The 17,545-nt window shown below is 41.0% G+C and overlaps 1 protein-coding gene across 1 annotated transcript in view; it reads right to left on the bottom strand.

Annotated features, from left to right (window-relative positions):
* Window positions 1–17,545, bottom strand: part of LOC134344936 (uncharacterized) — a 92,052-nt gene that overhangs the window by 20,826 nt on the left and 53,681 nt on the right. Inside the window, exons 4-5 of the mRNA XM_063045068.1 lie at window positions 6,069–6,131; window positions 776–918 (exon numbers count right to left, since the gene is read on the bottom strand). Of these exons, the coding sequence (XP_062901138.1) occupies window positions 776–918; window positions 6,069–6,131 (206 nt within the window). The remainder of the gene's footprint in view (window positions 1–775; window positions 919–6,068; window positions 6,132–17,545) is intronic.

Below are 17,545 nucleotides of genomic sequence, written 5' to 3'. Positions count from 1 at the left end.
CTGTTAAAACATAGTCAAAGTAAGCTATATCAGAATTACTAAATGAACAATAATTAAGAATTACTTGTAATGGAAAAGAATCACCTTTTGTATTATCAGAACGTGCTTGCAAACCAAGCATCCTCTGGATCAATAACTTTATGTCGTGCTTATCTTATTCTATCTTTGGCTCATTTTAATAAAACATTAACCTGACTCTGCTTTCCTGGCTGTAAAGGTCACAGCAGCATCAAACACAATTCCTACAGCATGCAAACACAGGGAAATAGGAAGGACACATGACTGTGCTGCAGTCGGTGAGACCTGCAAAGCAGCAAAATCAGGCACAGGATTCTCAATAGCCTGTGTAAGCATCCCCTCCCCCACCTTCCATTACTTTATGAATAGGGAATTTGACACCCCAAACAAATTGCTAACCTTCACACCTTGTTCAATAAAAGGGATGATTGATCTAAACCAACTACCCAACTTGCATTAAGAAACCACTGATAATTAAAAATTACCAAACCTGAGAGTAATTCCCAAGACATTTGGCGTTCTTTACTGATAATGTCATCCTCACACACATACACAAATTACTAGAACAATTGCATACATTTCTTTATACTCCTATTGAACACCAGAGATGGTAATTCTTCTATGTAGTAGTTACACATATTGTCAATTTGGCAAATACTTTTAAAACAGTTTCTTTACTTTAGGGCTCAAGTATAAAACTTCCACAAATTGTTGTCATTATATTTTATTAGAAAATAAACCAAACAACTGAATTTACCTCCAATCAAATTTCAGAGCCTGACTCTTTGATAGACTGATGATGTTTTCTAAATATACAATGATATCTTTATATTGATGACCTCTTGCAAGCTTTAGAGGTGTGTTCCCATTTTTATCCTCAGTTTCCAATTCCACTCCATTCTACAACAAGAAAGAAAAGTGAGTGAAAAGTTTATTGGCAATAGTATTTTGCCAATATTTTTAAATAGTGCAGTAAAAACAAGAATCATTTTTGGAAAAGATTTGACTATGATTAAAGTTCATAATTTTTTTGACTTATTATCTTTTTCATTTTCCTGTTTGTGCAGGCTCTTGTTTGTAATAATTCTGTTGCAATTTTAGTTCAGGCCGCGGGCTCATGAGTTCTCTTCAAGAAATAAAATTGTGCACATAACGATTTGTTGTGTGAATACTTTATAATTTGAAACAAGATTTTAATGTGTTTACATTTATAACTGTTATGCAAAACTTAAATTATATTCAGTACTTAGTACTGGTAATAAGTGCTAATCTGCTGCAGGTAGTTAGCTGTAGCAGTGCAGCCAGGGAGAGCACAAAACCTTATATTCTTAGATTTAGTTTATTAGATTCTGAAGACACGCAGTCCTCTTTTATTGTCATTTAGTAATGCATGCATTAAGAAATGATACAATATTTCCTCTGGTGTGATATCACAAAACACAAGACAGACCAAGACTGAAAAAACTAACCAAACCACATAATTATAACATATAGTTACAACAGTGCAACAATACCATAACTTGATGAAGAACAGTCCATAAGCACAGTAAAAGTTCAAAGTCTCTCAAATGTCCCACATCTCACGCAGACGGGAGAAGGAAGAAAAACTCTCCCTGCCATGCCCGACCACAGTCCGACTCTGAGTCGTCCGAAAACTTCGAGCCTCTGATCAGCCCTCCGACACCAAGTACTGAGCGCCATCTCTATCCGAGCGATTCGACCTCAATCTCGGTCACCAACTGCAGGCAAAGCCGTGGATTTTGAGGCCTTCCCTCCGGAAGATTAACGATTGCGCAGTAACGGCAGCAGCAAACGGGCGTTTCAGAAATTTCTCCAGATGTTCCTCTGTGCTTTCATGTCTGTCTCCATCAAATCAGAATTGTCCACGGCCCCTATTTGACAGATTAAGTTTGTGGCATCCACTGAAATTGATAAAAATTAAGTTGTATTATTTGCTATGAGGTTCGGGTGACCATTGATCAGAATGAAAGATGAAGCATGCTGAGGTACCTACTGTAGATAGTTCTGTGAAGATTCAAGAGATGAGGATTATGTATTGGTAATAGTACATATTTGCAGCCCGTATTAGAATATAAGAAACCAAAGGAAGATTATTCCTTTCAAACCCTCACACCTGCCCTGCTATTCAATAAGACCATGCCTGATCTATTATCTCAGTGTCCCTTTCCTGCACTAGGTATTCTTTGAATACTTCCAGTTTCCAAAAAGTTATGTCTTGAATACACCCAATGACTAAGCATCCACAGCCATATTGAGTAGAGGATGTTGTGAGCGTGAATTGACTTACTGGAGAGATACTGAAGCTAGATGATATAAATGGGCTTTAATCATCATGACAAGCAGGGATTCTCCTAGAGGCACTCTCCAGAGAGTCTCCCAAACTCAAAGTACCTCATAGTTCTTGTGGGAAAGCTCAATAAATCCAATAACCATAATAGAATCAATGAAGAGGGCAGACAACCAGTATGCAAAAGACAACAAACTGTGCAAATACAAAAGTAAAGAAAAAAAAGAAATAGTAATAAAAGTACTACTAATAAATAAATAGGCAATAAATATTGAAAACTTGAGATGAAGAGTCCTTGAATGCGAGTCCATAGGTTGTGGGAAAATTTCAGTGACTGGGCAAGTGACGTTGAGTGAAGTTATCCTCACTGGTTCAAGAACCTGATGGTTGAGGGTTAATAATTGGTGGTGTGAGTCCTGAGGCTCCTACACCTTCTTCCTGATGGCAGTAGGAGAAGGGAGCATGACCTGGGTGGTGGGGTCCCTGATGATGGATGCTGCTTTCCCGAACAATGCTTCATATAGAAGTGCTCAATGGTGCGAAGGGTTTCACCCATGATGGACTGGACTGTATCCACTATCTTTTGTAGGAATTTCCATTCAAGGGCATTGGTGTTTCCATACTAGGCTGTGATCCATCCAGTCAATATACTCTCCACCACACATCTATCGAAGTTTGTCAACATTTTAGATGTCATGATGAATCTTTGCAAACTTCTAAGGAAGTAGATGTGCTGCTGTTCTTTCTTCATAATTACACTTACGTGCTGAGCCCAGGCCAGGTTCTCTGAAACGATAGCACTGAGGAATTTCAAGTTGCTGACCCTCTCTTCCTCTGATTCCCCCAATGAGGACTGGCTCATGGACTGCTAGTTTCTACCTCCTGAAGTCAATAACCAGCTCCTTGGTCTTGCTAACATTGAGTAAGAGGTTGTTGTTGTGGCACCACTCTGCCAGATTTTCAATCTCCCTCCTTTATGCTGATTTGTCACCTCCTTTGATCCAGCCTACAGCACTGCTGTCATCAGCAAACTTGAATATGGCATTGGTGCTGTGTCAGCCACTCATTCATCAGTGAAAAAACAAGTAGAGCAGGGATCTGAGCACACAGTCTTGTGGTGCATTTGTGCTGATGGAGATATTGTTGCCAATCTGATTTGACTGGGGTTGGCAAGTGAGAAAATCGAGGACCCAATTGTACAAGGAGGTATTGAGACCAATTATCACACAAAGGTAACAGCAAGCAATTTAATATGATTTCAATAGCTACAGTGGAATCACTTACTTGAACATTTTGAGTCTGACAATGCTAACACTGATTTACGTATCTGCAATAGGAGATGTCTCTATACCTTCAAACACTTCAATGTTGGGACAAAGCAATTCACAAAGATTGTCTATAAACTTCTGAGGACAGAGAAGCCACACACCTAACATTAATATTGTGAGGATTGGCTCTCTGAGTGCAGAAATATCCCAACTATTCATAGAGCAAATATGCCTGTTATCATGATTGATATGTCTGGGGCAATACCAGACTGGTCTGCAAGCTTCCTTGAACACAACCACAATGGTGCAAAGATAACTTAGCCGTAGTTGCCTGGTTTGAAGTCGGTCAATTAACATAGCTCAATTGCTTTAGGTTTAGCAGATGCATGTGAGAACATTCCACACTGTGCAAACCATATTTGTGAGCGGCCAGTCTCCTGTTGTGCACCAAGAACCAGTTTTCTTCAAACAGTTCTACTTGTTTACAAAGCCGCCCTTCAAATTGACTACTGCATGCAATTACATTATGAACTGAAGACTGGTTCCCATTTGAATTAATGCCTGGCATATTCACATACCACTGGCTGGTGGCGTAGTGGCATCAGCACTGAACTTCAAGGCAGATGGTCCTGAGTTCAAACCCAGCTGGGTCCCAACCTGGGCAGCAGCATCTACACGGAAGAAAAGCCTGGCAATCTATTTCCATATCTTGCCATGAAAACCCTGTGGACCCTATGGTCCATGAGGTCACGGAGAGTCAGACTTGACTAAAATGACTGAACAACAACAACAAAAATATTCACATACATCCATAAATCCTGAATACTTCACAGAGGCTTTCAAAGATTAACTATTTTTTGAGTGAAGAAATATCTTGCTTCTGAATGGCAAACTCATTACTTTGATACTGTAACATGATTATACCATCCCTGAGGTCACCAGTGGACATCTAAATATGTAATAACAGGGCACTTAAGAAGATAAGAATAGAATTGAGAAAAGTTGTGGAATTATGAAAAGGAAGTCAAGAGTGGACTGTATTAGATCAGAAAAGAAACTGGGGCAGAATGAAGAAAAATGTTTAGAATATTGCAATCCAGCTTGTCACAGTGCTGTCCAAGAATCCACTGGCCTGCTGTGATGTTTAATGTGGAAAATAATTGGACCACTAACTTTTAAAAAACATTCCTATATTAGTAGGCTTTATATATCTCTTAAGAAATTGTAAATATATTTTCACTGTTATATCAGGTATTGAATGAAATCTGTGGGGTCTGATCAGGAAGTGAATTCTTGACTCTTCATGTCAGATTTGAAGTTCCATCACCTGTTTTTTTCACCTGACATTACTTACAGTGAAGCTCCATACTTGAAGTGTTATGATACATAATTTTGCAGTTGTAAGTGATAGGCTTTTAAACAAGAAATTAAAGTGCAATTAATAATAATTTGTATCAGCTTCCCTCAGGGATAAAGCAGGACCATAAATCCAACACAGGCTTCAACATTAAAACTAGTACAACTGCAACACTGAATTCCCCAGTTTGAGAAAGATTTTCTTTTGCTGTCATAAACTGTTACGTCATTGAGCAACTTTATGTTACACATAATGACTCTTCTTCTTCTCCTTCATGTGCCTTGCACGTTATAATGCTTGGGCGATCATGGCTCTCCACATCGAACAATCCCTCGCAGCGTCAATGATATCTTGCACATTTAGATTTGTTAGTTCTTTCACAATGTCTATATATTTTCTTCTTTGCCTTCCTCTTCTGTGTTTCCCAGGCATACAGCCTTGTAATGTAAGACATTCTATTTCTTCCTTTCTGATGACATGGCCCAGGAAATTAAGTTTCCTCTCATTTAATGTTCTCATTAAAGATCTTTTTGTATGGGCACATTGGAGTACTGTCTCATTAATTACCGTATCTCTATATGATATTTTCAGCATTCTTCTAAAAAACCACATTTCTGTTGCTTCTAAGTTTCTTTGGAGTTCTGATGTTATAGTCCATGTTTCGGAAGCATACAGCAAGATTGACCGGATGTAACATTTTACTAGCCTAAGCCTTGTCGTCATAGAAATGGGTTTCATTTTTTGGAAGTTGGTTTTGGCAATGGCAATCATTCTTTTTATTTCTACTTTACTTCTAACATCTTGCGATATAAAGCTACCAAGGTAATTAAAGCCAGTCTTTTGTTCAATCTCTTGGTTACCGATGTACAATTGGCAGTTGGGAGTATCCTGCTGATTTGATGTTACCAGACATTTGGTTTTTTTTTACAGCTGATGGTTAGACCAAAATCTGCACTTGTTTGTGCTACTTTGTCTAGGAGGATTTGTAGGTCTTCTGCAGCACTTGTCTATCGGGGTATCGTGGTATCGTCTGCATATCTTATATTGTTGGTGTTAACAGCTCTCTAACTTCTCTAAATTATTGAATGTGGAATTTGTTTTCTATCCTTTAACTTACCTGCTCACACAGCAGCTGGACGGTGGGGAGATTGCCACTAAGGACCGCTAAATGCAATGGTGTCTAGAAAAAAGCAAACAGCAGCCTTATTTATCTAACCATCAAGGTAAAGTATTTATTGAAACGTAAACCATTTTTTAAAGTATTTTTTGTCTACCCTTTGACTTTTAATAAAGTCATACAACTCCAGAGCTATCTAGTTTAAAGGAACTGTTGCCGAATGAATTTCTGCAACATCAAGGCACAGAGTTCAAAGTAAAATTTATTATTGGAGGACAAACATGTCATCACATACAAACCTGAGGTTCTTTTTCTGCAGGCATACGCAATAGAAGAGTACCTGTAAACAGGATCAATAGACAACAAACTGTGCAAGTGCAGATATAAATAAATAACAATAAATAATGAATGTGATATTACAAGATAAAGAGTCCTTAAAATGAGAGCTAAAATAGGTCCTGCCTTGGAAAGCCATTTACACTTCCCTCATGTCTGAAAATACTAAAAAGGTTTAAAAACAATAAGAGAAATTGCGTCCACAATCCAAACCATTTAGTAGCTGATTAAAACATGTTGAAAATAACATTCAGTGAAAGATTGGGAGACCATTGACGGGTCACTTAACTGGGAAACTTAATATGATATTTAAGCTGTATAGGAAATGGATTTGAAACAAGAACCTCAAAATTAATCAGATTGGTTTGTGAAGAGAGAAATCATAAAAGAGCGATGTTAGGTTGTAAGGTGTTAAACTGGAAATTAATTCCATATAATAGTGTGCTCATTAACCTGACTCTTTATGTACGTCCAGAGGGTGGCATCACCTAACAAAGATAAGTTAAAGTTTGCTCATTCTCACAATGTCTTGAAGCCTATGCAGACAGAAGGTATGCTTTTAGTTAAACTTTACCTTTAACACGATAATGGGCAAAACCAGTTTATTCATATACAGTGCCTTCCCATTAATTGGAACACATTGGGACCAGTACACTTAGGCTCATTTAAGCGGCTGCCACAATTAGCTGAAGTTTCACGGAAGTAGTTAAAAGGTATAAGAGAGACAAACTACCATTTAACTAAGTATTTATGAATTTAAATGAAATACAGAACAAATTAGAACACTACTAACACTGCTACAGTACAATAAAAATGTGTATTAATTCCTGTTGGTTATTAACAGAGGAATTCATCTGCCTTCTTCTTTCGATTGACTATAAATGATCAAAATCAGTGCAGTCACCTGGTGCAGATAATTGACTGCCTTCATACAATGCTTTGGATGATTGCATCCTCCAAATCTTCATTTTCATTGTAACAATGAAGATGATTGTTAATACCTTGAGATTCTTCATAATTCCTAACTTGCTGAAGTAGTGAAATTGTTTCATTTTCACTTTTGGCCATTTCTGGCATCTCCAAGCCTGAATGCTTGAAACCACGGTGAGAAGAATCGTTCTGAATTGTTTTACTGCCTATTTCTCCCCAACTCCCAGTGACACCGATCACTGCTTTTTGAACGCAAACAGCACAGTATAGTGTTTAACAGCTATGCAAGTGCATGCGACAGACACGAGTTAGAAACTGTTCGGCAACAGACTCTTGCCTCATTTAAGCGGCAAGTGTCCCAAATAAACTAAGGGAATCCCACCTATTTTCTTGATTTAGATTTTGTTCTTTAAGTGTTGTCCCAAATAAAATGCTGCCCCAATTAACTATTGGCCCAATTATTCGGAATCCACTGTATTTTATGCCTCAAGTCAGTTCTTTACATTGTGATCTGATACCTTGTGATATTATTATCAGTATTCAACCTAGTTAGATGAAATTCAGTTTTGTTTGAGCAAATCTGTTCATGTCTTCACTGAGAATATAAAAGAATTTTATAACGAAGCATGAATTATGTGAGACAGTAATTTCAGGACTGTGATTGTCTTCCTGTTTCCTTACAATACTTTGTAGATAGTTAGACCCTTTATTGATGATTGAAAATAATGGTTAAATTAATAGAACTGGAGCAGAAAACAAGAAAAACAAAGTTGGGAAAATAAGGCTTGAATTGAATCGCACTGCTTTATAAGTTATTTTTAATTAGAAATTAATCTTATCTAGTTATTAATGTACTTTAAGATAAACACAACATGAATTGAACCTTGAAAACATAAAATAACTGTCTAACTCGGAGTGCCTGTCATTTTTCTATATGGTTGAAGGTTTAGCTATGTCATAGTCATAGTCATACTTTATTGGTCCCGGGGGAAATTGGTTTTTGTTACAGTTGCACCATAAATAATAAATAGTAATAAAACCATAAATAGTTAAATAGTAATATGTAAATTATGCCAGGAAATAAGTCCAGGACCAGCCTATTGGCTCAGGGTGTCTGACCCTCCAAGGGAGGAGTTGTAAAGTTTGATGGCCACAAGCAGGAATGACTTCCTTTGACGCTCTGTGTTGCATCTCAGTGGAATGAGTCTCTGGCTAAATGTACTCCTGTGTCCAACCAGTACGTTATGTAGTGGATGGGAGACATTGTCCAAGATGGCATGCAACTTGAACAGCATCCTCTTTTCAGACACCACCCAGAGAGACCAGTTCCATCCCCACAACGTCACTGGCCTTACGAATGGGTTTGTTGATTCTGTTGGTGTCTGCCACCCTCAGCCTGCTGCCACAGCACGCAACAGCAAACATGATAGCATTGGCCACCACAGACTCGTAGAACATCCTCAGCATCATCCGGCAGATGTTAAAGGACCTCAGTCTCCTCAGGAAATAGAGACGGCTCTGACCCTTCTTGTAGACAGCCTCAGTGTTCTTAGACCAGTCCAGTTTATTGTCAATTCGTATCCCCAGGTATTTGTAATCCTCCACCATGTCCACACTGACCCCCTGGTTGGAAACAAGGGTCACCGGTACCTTAGCTCTCCTCAGGTCTACCACCAGCTCCTTAGTCTTTTTCACATTAAGCTGCAGATAATTCTGCTCACACCATGTGACGAAGTTTCCTACTGTAGCCCTGTACTCAGCCTCATCTCCCTTGCTGATGCATCCAACTATGGTGCAACTGAAAAAAATTACATATGCTTCAGCCATGAAATCAGGTTCCACTTTTAATGAGGACACAAGAGAGTCTGCATATGCTAGAAATTTGGAGTAACATGAAACGCTGGAGGAACTCAGCAAGTCAGATATCATCTATAGAGGGAAATGAACAATTGATGTTTCACACTAAGATTCTTCACCAGGACTTTCTTTAATGAGTCTTGGATCTGTATGCCAATGGTTAACAATTGTGTGCACAAGCTCTTCAGTTGAATTAACTACTCAGAGCCTTCCAAGGAGGAGAACCTGAATAGCTAGCAGCATCATTCTCAGCCAGTCTTTCCAGACTGCATCGCTTCCAACTTGAACAAAGCTGGGACAGGTGCAGTCAAAAAGTAGGCAAGAGGTTATCATTATATGTTTCCATAATCACTGAGAAATGATAATCTCCTAGAAATCTAGAAACAGCTGAAGGACAACATGGAACCAGGACCATGAAGCTGTGAAAGAGGCAGCACCAGGGCTTGAGATTATCAATATTGAAATAAGTTTCTTTTAGGTGTTCTAATTTTTTGTCTAAATTCAAAGGGATTTTCTGTTGACATTTGTCATTTTGCTTTCATTCATAATGCTGATTTTTTTAGCTTGCTATTCTATGCAAAATGATGGAATTTTACAGATCATGTTTAGATGCGATGGACAAATAAATAGTGCAGCAATTCCTCACTGTAAACAGCCAGAACCATCCCAAACATGGAGTAATATTTTAAATTATTTTGAGTCAGGTGCTGAGGTACCAGCATTCATAAGTAGGAGGTAAAGCAGTATCTCAGCTTTGAAACTGGTTCTGTGGCCTGTATCTTCACAAGACCCATTGATGGGCCTCATTGTCTCCTGTTGTTTGAAGACATTGTTTGACCAGGACCTTTGGACTCCGTCTCTGCGATTTTCATCTGTAATGTTGACTAATTGCTTGCATTGAGATTTCAGTGAAGGAACATTAAAGCCAGCTGAGTCCTTTTTACAAATTAAGCAACAGATGCTTGAAGGGTGACATTTGCCATTCTAGTCACTTAAAAAAAATCTACGTGATGTCCCAGTTTTCACTTGTCAAGAGAAAGGAGTTTGTTTTTCTCCCCATGACTGCATGTGGTTCCTCCAGGTGCTCCAGTTTCCTCCAACATTCCAAGGTTCTGTTTAGTGAGTTGTGGGTATGTTATGTTTGCGCTGAAAGTGTGGTGACATTTGAGGGCTGCCCCCAACATGATCATTGGATTGTGATTGTTGATGCAAAATGACTCAATTCATTGTATGTTTCGATATTTTGATGTATATGTGACAAATAAAAATAACTATAATCTTTAGACTATTTAATGAAATAGCATCAACTGTTGTAAAGTGATCACTTTAAAGCTATGTCATTCCTCTTCAAGAAATCAAATATCGGGGGGGACGTCATGTGATGATGTGGGATTGAGGTGTGTAAATCCAGCTCTTCGATAAAAAATCAGCAAAGTACCGTTTAAACAAAGCAAAGTTAATAAATACTTTCCGAAAACTACTTATAAGCTTCTCAAGACTATTTTACGATATGCCTTGTAAACCGCAACAGAAGAAATCTGTTGTTGCGAAGTCGCTGCGAGATGGGAAGAAAAAAGGGCCTACTGCAGCGATGGAGCCTCGGAGTCAGGTTGGATCTCCTTCGAAGGAGACGCATTTTATCACTGGTGTAGAAGAACAGGGAGCAATGGCGGTGGTAGCGGTCCCTGGGAAGAAGATGCCGGAATTGCGCATGCGCAAAGAAGTTGGCATGCGTAAATCGATACAACTCAAACTACAAGAACCGACGGCCACTGCAAGTGAAAGTGACTCAGAGTCAGAATTGGATTCCGCAGAGAACACAGATGAAGAAGAGGAGGAAGAACTGGAAGAGACTGGAGTAAAGGATGTGATGGAGACATAAGAGAGGCTTTATTGCAAGTAATGGCTGAACTAAGAAAATTAAGAACAGAGCTTAGAGACATGAAGATGTGTTATGATAAAGCTATGAAAAGACAGGGCAAAATGGATAAGAAACTTCAAAAGTTGGAAAGAACAATGGAGCATATTAACAATAGAGTAGAAAAAACAGAAAATGATATGCTTGTCTGGAAAACGGAAAGAAATCGACTGTTGGAGAAAGTGGATGTGTTGGAAAGTTTTAATAGACGAAATAATATTAAGATTGTTGGTCTCAAAGAAGGTAAAGAGGGAGGCAATCCAATAGAATTTTTTCAAAGATGGATCCCGGAAACTTTGCAAATGAAAGAGGAAGACCGATCAATTGAAATTGAACTGGCACATAGAGCTCTAAGACCAAACCCACAAGATGACCAATATTCACGATCAATTTTAATAAAATTCTTAAGATTTCAAGACAAAGAAAGGATTCTACAGGCGGCTGCCCAAGCTGCCAAGAAGAGAAAAGGGCCACTGATGATAGAAGGGAAGAAAATTTTTTTCTACCCTGACATAAGTTATGAGCTTTTGAAGAGAAGGAAGAAATTTAATCTGGTGAAAAAAGTCCTATGGGATCACTGTTATCAATTTATATTGTGTTATCCTGCAACCTTGAAGATTTTTTTGGCTGTTGGAGAAAAAAGATTTTTTGACGATTACCGGAAAGCCGAGGAGTTTGTGCGAGATTCTTTGAAGATACAAGAACAAACCCAGGGGAGCGAGATGGATTGAAGATGAAGACTGGGTCAAGGAATAGAGCTACTGGATTTTTAAAGGCGGATGAATATATAAATATATTATTAATTATATGGGGGGGAAGAAAGGTTAAAATTTTAGGAATATTAGCTGGGAATAGTGACATTAATTTTTTTTATATATATACAATTATTTTGTCACGGGGGAGCTGGAAGAAATACTGACCAATCGCTACACTATTCATGTGTGCAAGCGTGGCAATAGCCACGACCCGCAAAATGGAAGGGGATAGTGTTGTCTATCTTTTCATTCACAACATTAGTGGGGGGGGGTATTTTGTTATTTCTCTTTTTGTATCATATCTATCTTTTATTTCTTTCTTTTTGCCTGGATGATTGGGAGGGAAACACATAGCAACATGGTGAAGTTCAAAGAGATTCCCCAAGGAACTATGAGAGTTGAGAAGCTAAGTAATGTTTTAGATTGGAGTAACTTTGTTAAGAATAATGACTGATTTATTGAATTTTTTGAGTTTTAATGTTAATGGGCTTAATGGACCGGTGAAAAGAAAAAGAATCTTAACACATATTAAGAAAATGAAGGTAGATTTAGCCTTCTTACAGGAAACGCATTTAACAGAAACAGAACATCAGAAATTAAAGAGAGATTGGGTGGGTAGTGTTGTTGCAGCTTCATTTAATTCAAAAGCGAGGGGAGTAGCAAGTTTGACCAATAAAACGTTACCAATTAGAATACAAAATGTAATAACCGATTCTGCGGGGAGATATGTCATTATACACTGTCAACTTTTTTCTGAATTATGGACTTTCATGAATATTTATGCACCAAATGAAAATGATGCAAAATTCATACAAGCTTTTTTGAATTTGGCTGATGCACATGAAAAAATATTAATAGGAGGAGATTTTAATTTTTGCCTAGACCCAGTGTTAGATAGATCAACTAAGGCTGTCACAAAATCGAAGGTAGTATAACTAACTTTACCATTGATGAAAGATTTAAATTTGATTGATATATGGAGAAGAATTCATCCTAAAGAAAGAGACTATTCGTTCTATTCTAATAGACACGAAACTTATTCAAGGATAGAGCTTTTCCTATTATCAATGCATATTCAACACAGAGTGAAAAATATGGAATATAAAGCAAGAATATTGTCAGATCATTCTCCTCTATTAATGACAATAATAATGACTGATAAGGAAGAAGTGGCTTATAGATGGAGATTTAATTCAACATTATTAAAACATCAAGATTTTTGTGATTTTATGAAAAAGCAGATCCAATTTTTTTTGGATACAAACTCTCATTCAATGGATGATAATTTTATACTATGGGATGCGATGATAGCATATTTGAGGGGTCAGATAATAAGTTATACATCTAAAATTAAGAAAGAATATATGGCAGAACTAGATCAATTGGAAAAAGAGATTACAAAATTAGAAAAAGAATCTCAAAGACATATGACAGAAGAAACTTGTCAATAAGAAGTTACAATATAATACGCTTCAGATGTACAGAATGGAAAAAGCAATCATAAGAACTAAGCAAAGGTATTATGAGTTAGGTGAGAGAGCACATAAAATTCTTGCTTGGCAGTTGAAAACAGAACAAGCTTCCAAAACGATAAAGGCAATTAGAACAAGTGCAAATAAAATTACTTATAAACCTTTAGAATTTAATGAGACCTTCAAAAGTTTCTATTCTGAATTATATCAATCAGAATCACAAAATGATGTTAATGAGGTAGAAAGGTTCTTATCAAAAGTAACTCTTCCAAAATTGAATTCGGAAGAACAGAAGGGATTAGATATGCCTTTTACATTAAAAGAGGTTGAAGAAGCTTTAGAATCACTCCAAAGTAATAAACCTCCAGGAGAAGATGCTTTTCCACCTGAATTTTATAAAAAGTTTAAAGATTTATTATTTCCTCCCTTTATGGAGTTAATACGTCAAGCAGAAAAAGTACATAAGCTCCCAGAATCTTTTTCAACAGCGATTGTAATAGTATTGCCAAAAAAAGACAGAGATCCTTTAAAACCAGCATCATACAGGCCACACACATCAAAGTTGCTGGTGAACGCAGCAGGCCAGGCAGCATCTATAGGAAGAGGCGCAGTCGACGTTTCAGGCCGAGACCCTTCGTCAGGACTAACTGAAGGAAGAGTGAGTAAGGGATTTGAAAGTTGGAGGGGGAGGGGGAGATCCAAAATGATAGGAGAAGACAGGAGGGGGAGGGATGGAGCCGAGAGCTGGACAGGTGATAGGCAAAAGGGGATACGAGAGGATCATGGGACAGGAGGTCCGGGAAGAAAGACGGGGGGGGGTGACCCAGAGGATGGGCAAGAGGTATATTCAGAGGGACAGAGGGAGAAAAAGGAGAGTGAGAGAAAGAATGTGTGCATTAAAAAGAGTAACAGATGGGGCACGAGGGGGAGGTGGGGCCCAGCGGAAGTTAGAGAAGTCAATGCCCACGCCACCAGGTTGGAGGCTACCCAGACGGAATACAAGGTGTTGTTCCTCCAACCTGAGTGCGGCCCCATCTTTACAGTAGAGGAGGCCGTGGACAGACACGTCAGAATGGGAATGGGATGCGGAACCAAAATGTGCGGCCACTGGGAGATCCCGCTTTCTCCGGCGGACAGAGCGTAGATGTCCAGCAAAGCGGTCTCCCAGTCTGCGTCGGGTCTCACCAATATATAAAAGGCCACTTCGGGAGCACCGGACGCAGCATATCACCCCAGTCGACCCACAGGTGAAGTGATGCCTCACCTGGAAGGACTGTCTGGGGCCCCGAATGGTGGTAAGGGAGGAAGTGCAAGGGCATGTGCAGCACCTGTTCCGCCTACACGGACAAGTGCCAGGAGGGAGATCAGCGGGGAGGGATGGGGGGGACGAATGGACAAGGGAGTCGCGTAGGGAGCGATCCCTGCGGAATGCAGAGAGAGGCGGGGAGGGAAAGATATGCTTAGCGGTGGGATCCCGTTGGAGGTGGCGGAAGCTACGGAGAATAATATGTTGGACCCGGAGGCTGGTGGGGTGGTAGGTGAGGACCAGGGGAACCCTATTCCTAGTGGGGTGGCGGGAGGATGGAGTGAGAGCAGATGTACGTGAAATGGGGGAGATGCGTTTAAGAGCAGAGTTGATAGTGGAGGAAGGGAAGCCCCTTTCTTTAAAAAATGAAGACATCTCCCTCGTCCTAGAATGAAAAGCCTCATCCTGAGAGCAGATGCGGCGGAGACGGAGGAATCGCGAGAAGGGGATGGCGTTTTTGCAAGAGACAGGGTGAGAAGAGGAATAGTCCAGATAGTTGTGAGAGTCAGTAGGCTTATAGTAGACATCAGTGGATAAGCTGTCTCCAGAGACAGAGACAGAAAGATCTAGAAAGGGGAGGGAGGTGTCAGAAATGGACCAGGTAAACTTGAGGGCAGGGTGAAAGTTGGAGGCAAAGTTAATAAAGTTAACGAGTTCTGCATGCGTGCAGGAAGCAGCGCCAATGCAGTCGTCGATGTAGCGAAGGAAAAGTGGGGGACAGATACCAGAATAGGCACGGAACATAGATTGTTCCACAAACCCAACAAAAAGGCAGGCATAGCTAGGACCCATACGGGTGCCCATAGCTACACCTTTAGTTTGGAGGAAATGGGAGGAGCAAAAGGAGAAATTATTAAGAGTAAGGACTAATTCTGCTAGACGGAGCAGAGTGGTGGTAGAGGGGAACTGATTAGGTCTGGAATCCAAAAAGAAGCGTAGAGCTTTGAGACCTTCCTGATGGGGGATGGAAGTATATAGGGACTGGACATCCAAGGTGAAAATAAAGCGGTGGGGGCCAGGGAACTTAAAATCATCGAAAAGTTTAAGAGCGTGAGAAGTGTCACGAACATAGGTCGGAAGGGATTGAACAAGGGGTGATAAAACAGTGTCCAGGTATGCAGAAACGAGTTCGGTGGGGCAGGAGCAAGCTGAGACAATAGGTCGGCCAGGACAGGCAGGTTTGTGGATCTTGGGTAGGAGGTAGAAACGGGAAGTGCGGGGTGTGGGAACTATAAGGTTGGTAGCAGTGGATGGGAGATCCCCTGAGCGGATAAAGTCGTTGATAGTGTGGGAGACAATGGCCTGGTGCTCCTTAGTGGGGTCACGATCGAGGGGTAAATAAGAGGAGGTATCCGCGAGTTGTCGCTGTGCCTCGGCAAGGTAGAGGTCAGTGCGCCAGACTACAACAGCACCCCCCTTATCAGCGGGTTTAATAATAATGTTAGGATTAGTGCGGAGGGAGCGGAGAGCAGAGCGTTCCGAAGGAGTGAGGTTGGAATGGGGACAAGGTGCGGTGAAGTCGAGACGGTTGATGTCCCGTCGGCAGTTGGCAATAAAGAGATCCAGAGCATGCAGAAGACCAGAGCGGGGTGTCCATGAAGAAGAGGAGGGATGAAGACGGGAGAAGGGGTCATCGGTGGGGGTGGAAGAGTCCTTGCCGAAGAAGTAGGCTCGGAGACGGAGACGGCGGAAGAAAAGTTCCGCATCATGGCGAACACGGAACTCGCTGAGGTGTGGGCGAAGGGGGACAAACGTGAGGCCCTTACTGAGAACAGAGTGTTCTGCCTCCGACAGTTGAAGGTCGGAGGGGATGGTAAAGACCCGGCACGGATGAGAGCTGGGATCAGAGGGGGGAGGGGGGAGGCTGGGGGTGTCAGTGGAGGGGGGAGGGTTGGGGTGAGAGGAAGATGGAGCCTCTGAGGGCCCAGGAGCTGACGGTGGGATCTGAGGAAGACGGGGCTGCGGAGTGGTGGTGGGGGAAGGGGAGACGGGAGTCACAACAGCAGCACATAAAGACCCAGCCTGGAGTTCAAGGCTGGAGTCGCAGTTGGTGGTTGCGCGATCGCTTTGAATGTCTCCATGGTCGTTGCTGGAGTCCGGGTTTTGAATATGTCCTGAGGTGTTGGAGCCGCCGAGACCAACGGCAAGGGCCGCAACCGGAAGTTCATGCCTGCTAGCGTCGGGGCCGGCAGGCTCTGCAGTCCGTAGATGTAAGATCTTGCGATCTTTGCCTAACATGACAAAGTCAAAGAAACGGCGATTGCAGGCGTGGATCCGACGGAGGATGAAATAGCGGGTAGGACCATTACAGACGGCGAAGAAAGTGTCCCGAAGGTGTGGAAGGGTCTGGGATAGGGACACCAAGTACCTCCTCATGGCGGAGAGCGTCGCCTTCAGAGCTTGACGGGAGAAGCGGCGAGAGGCAGAGTCAATGAAATGTGAGTACCTGGGATCCTCAGAAGGTCCAAATTGAGAGGCTTGGAAACGAATCCTAAAGCCAACTGGAGTAAGTTGGCGATGGAGGCACGTTCCAAGAAAGGATACATGGCAGTGATAGCGAGTTTGAGTCAAAGTCTGGTCGAAAAGTTGAAGAGCCGAAGAAATCACAGATGGGGAGCAGTGAGAGATGGTTTCACTGAACTCCCGTCGAAGAGAGGATCTAAACTTCTTCGGTGTAGGCATCACCGGAAGAGGCTTCGCAGTAGTGAATTTAAACGCAAACAACAGGAATTCTGCAGATGCTGGAAATTCAAGCAACATACATCAAAGTTGCTGGTGAACGCAGCAGGCCAGGCAGCATCTCTAGGAAGAGGCGCAGTCGACGTTTCAGGCCGAGACCCTTCGTCAGGACTAACTGAAGGAAGAGTGAGTAAGGGATTTGAAAGCTGGAGGGGGAGGGGGAG

Source organism: Mobula hypostoma, chromosome 4, assembly GCF_963921235.1.
Source record: "Mobula hypostoma chromosome 4, sMobHyp1.1, whole genome shotgun sequence".
NCBI lineage: Eukaryota > Metazoa > Chordata > Chondrichthyes > Myliobatiformes > Myliobatidae > Mobula > Mobula hypostoma.
This window is presented reverse-complemented; position numbering and strand designations above follow the sequence as displayed.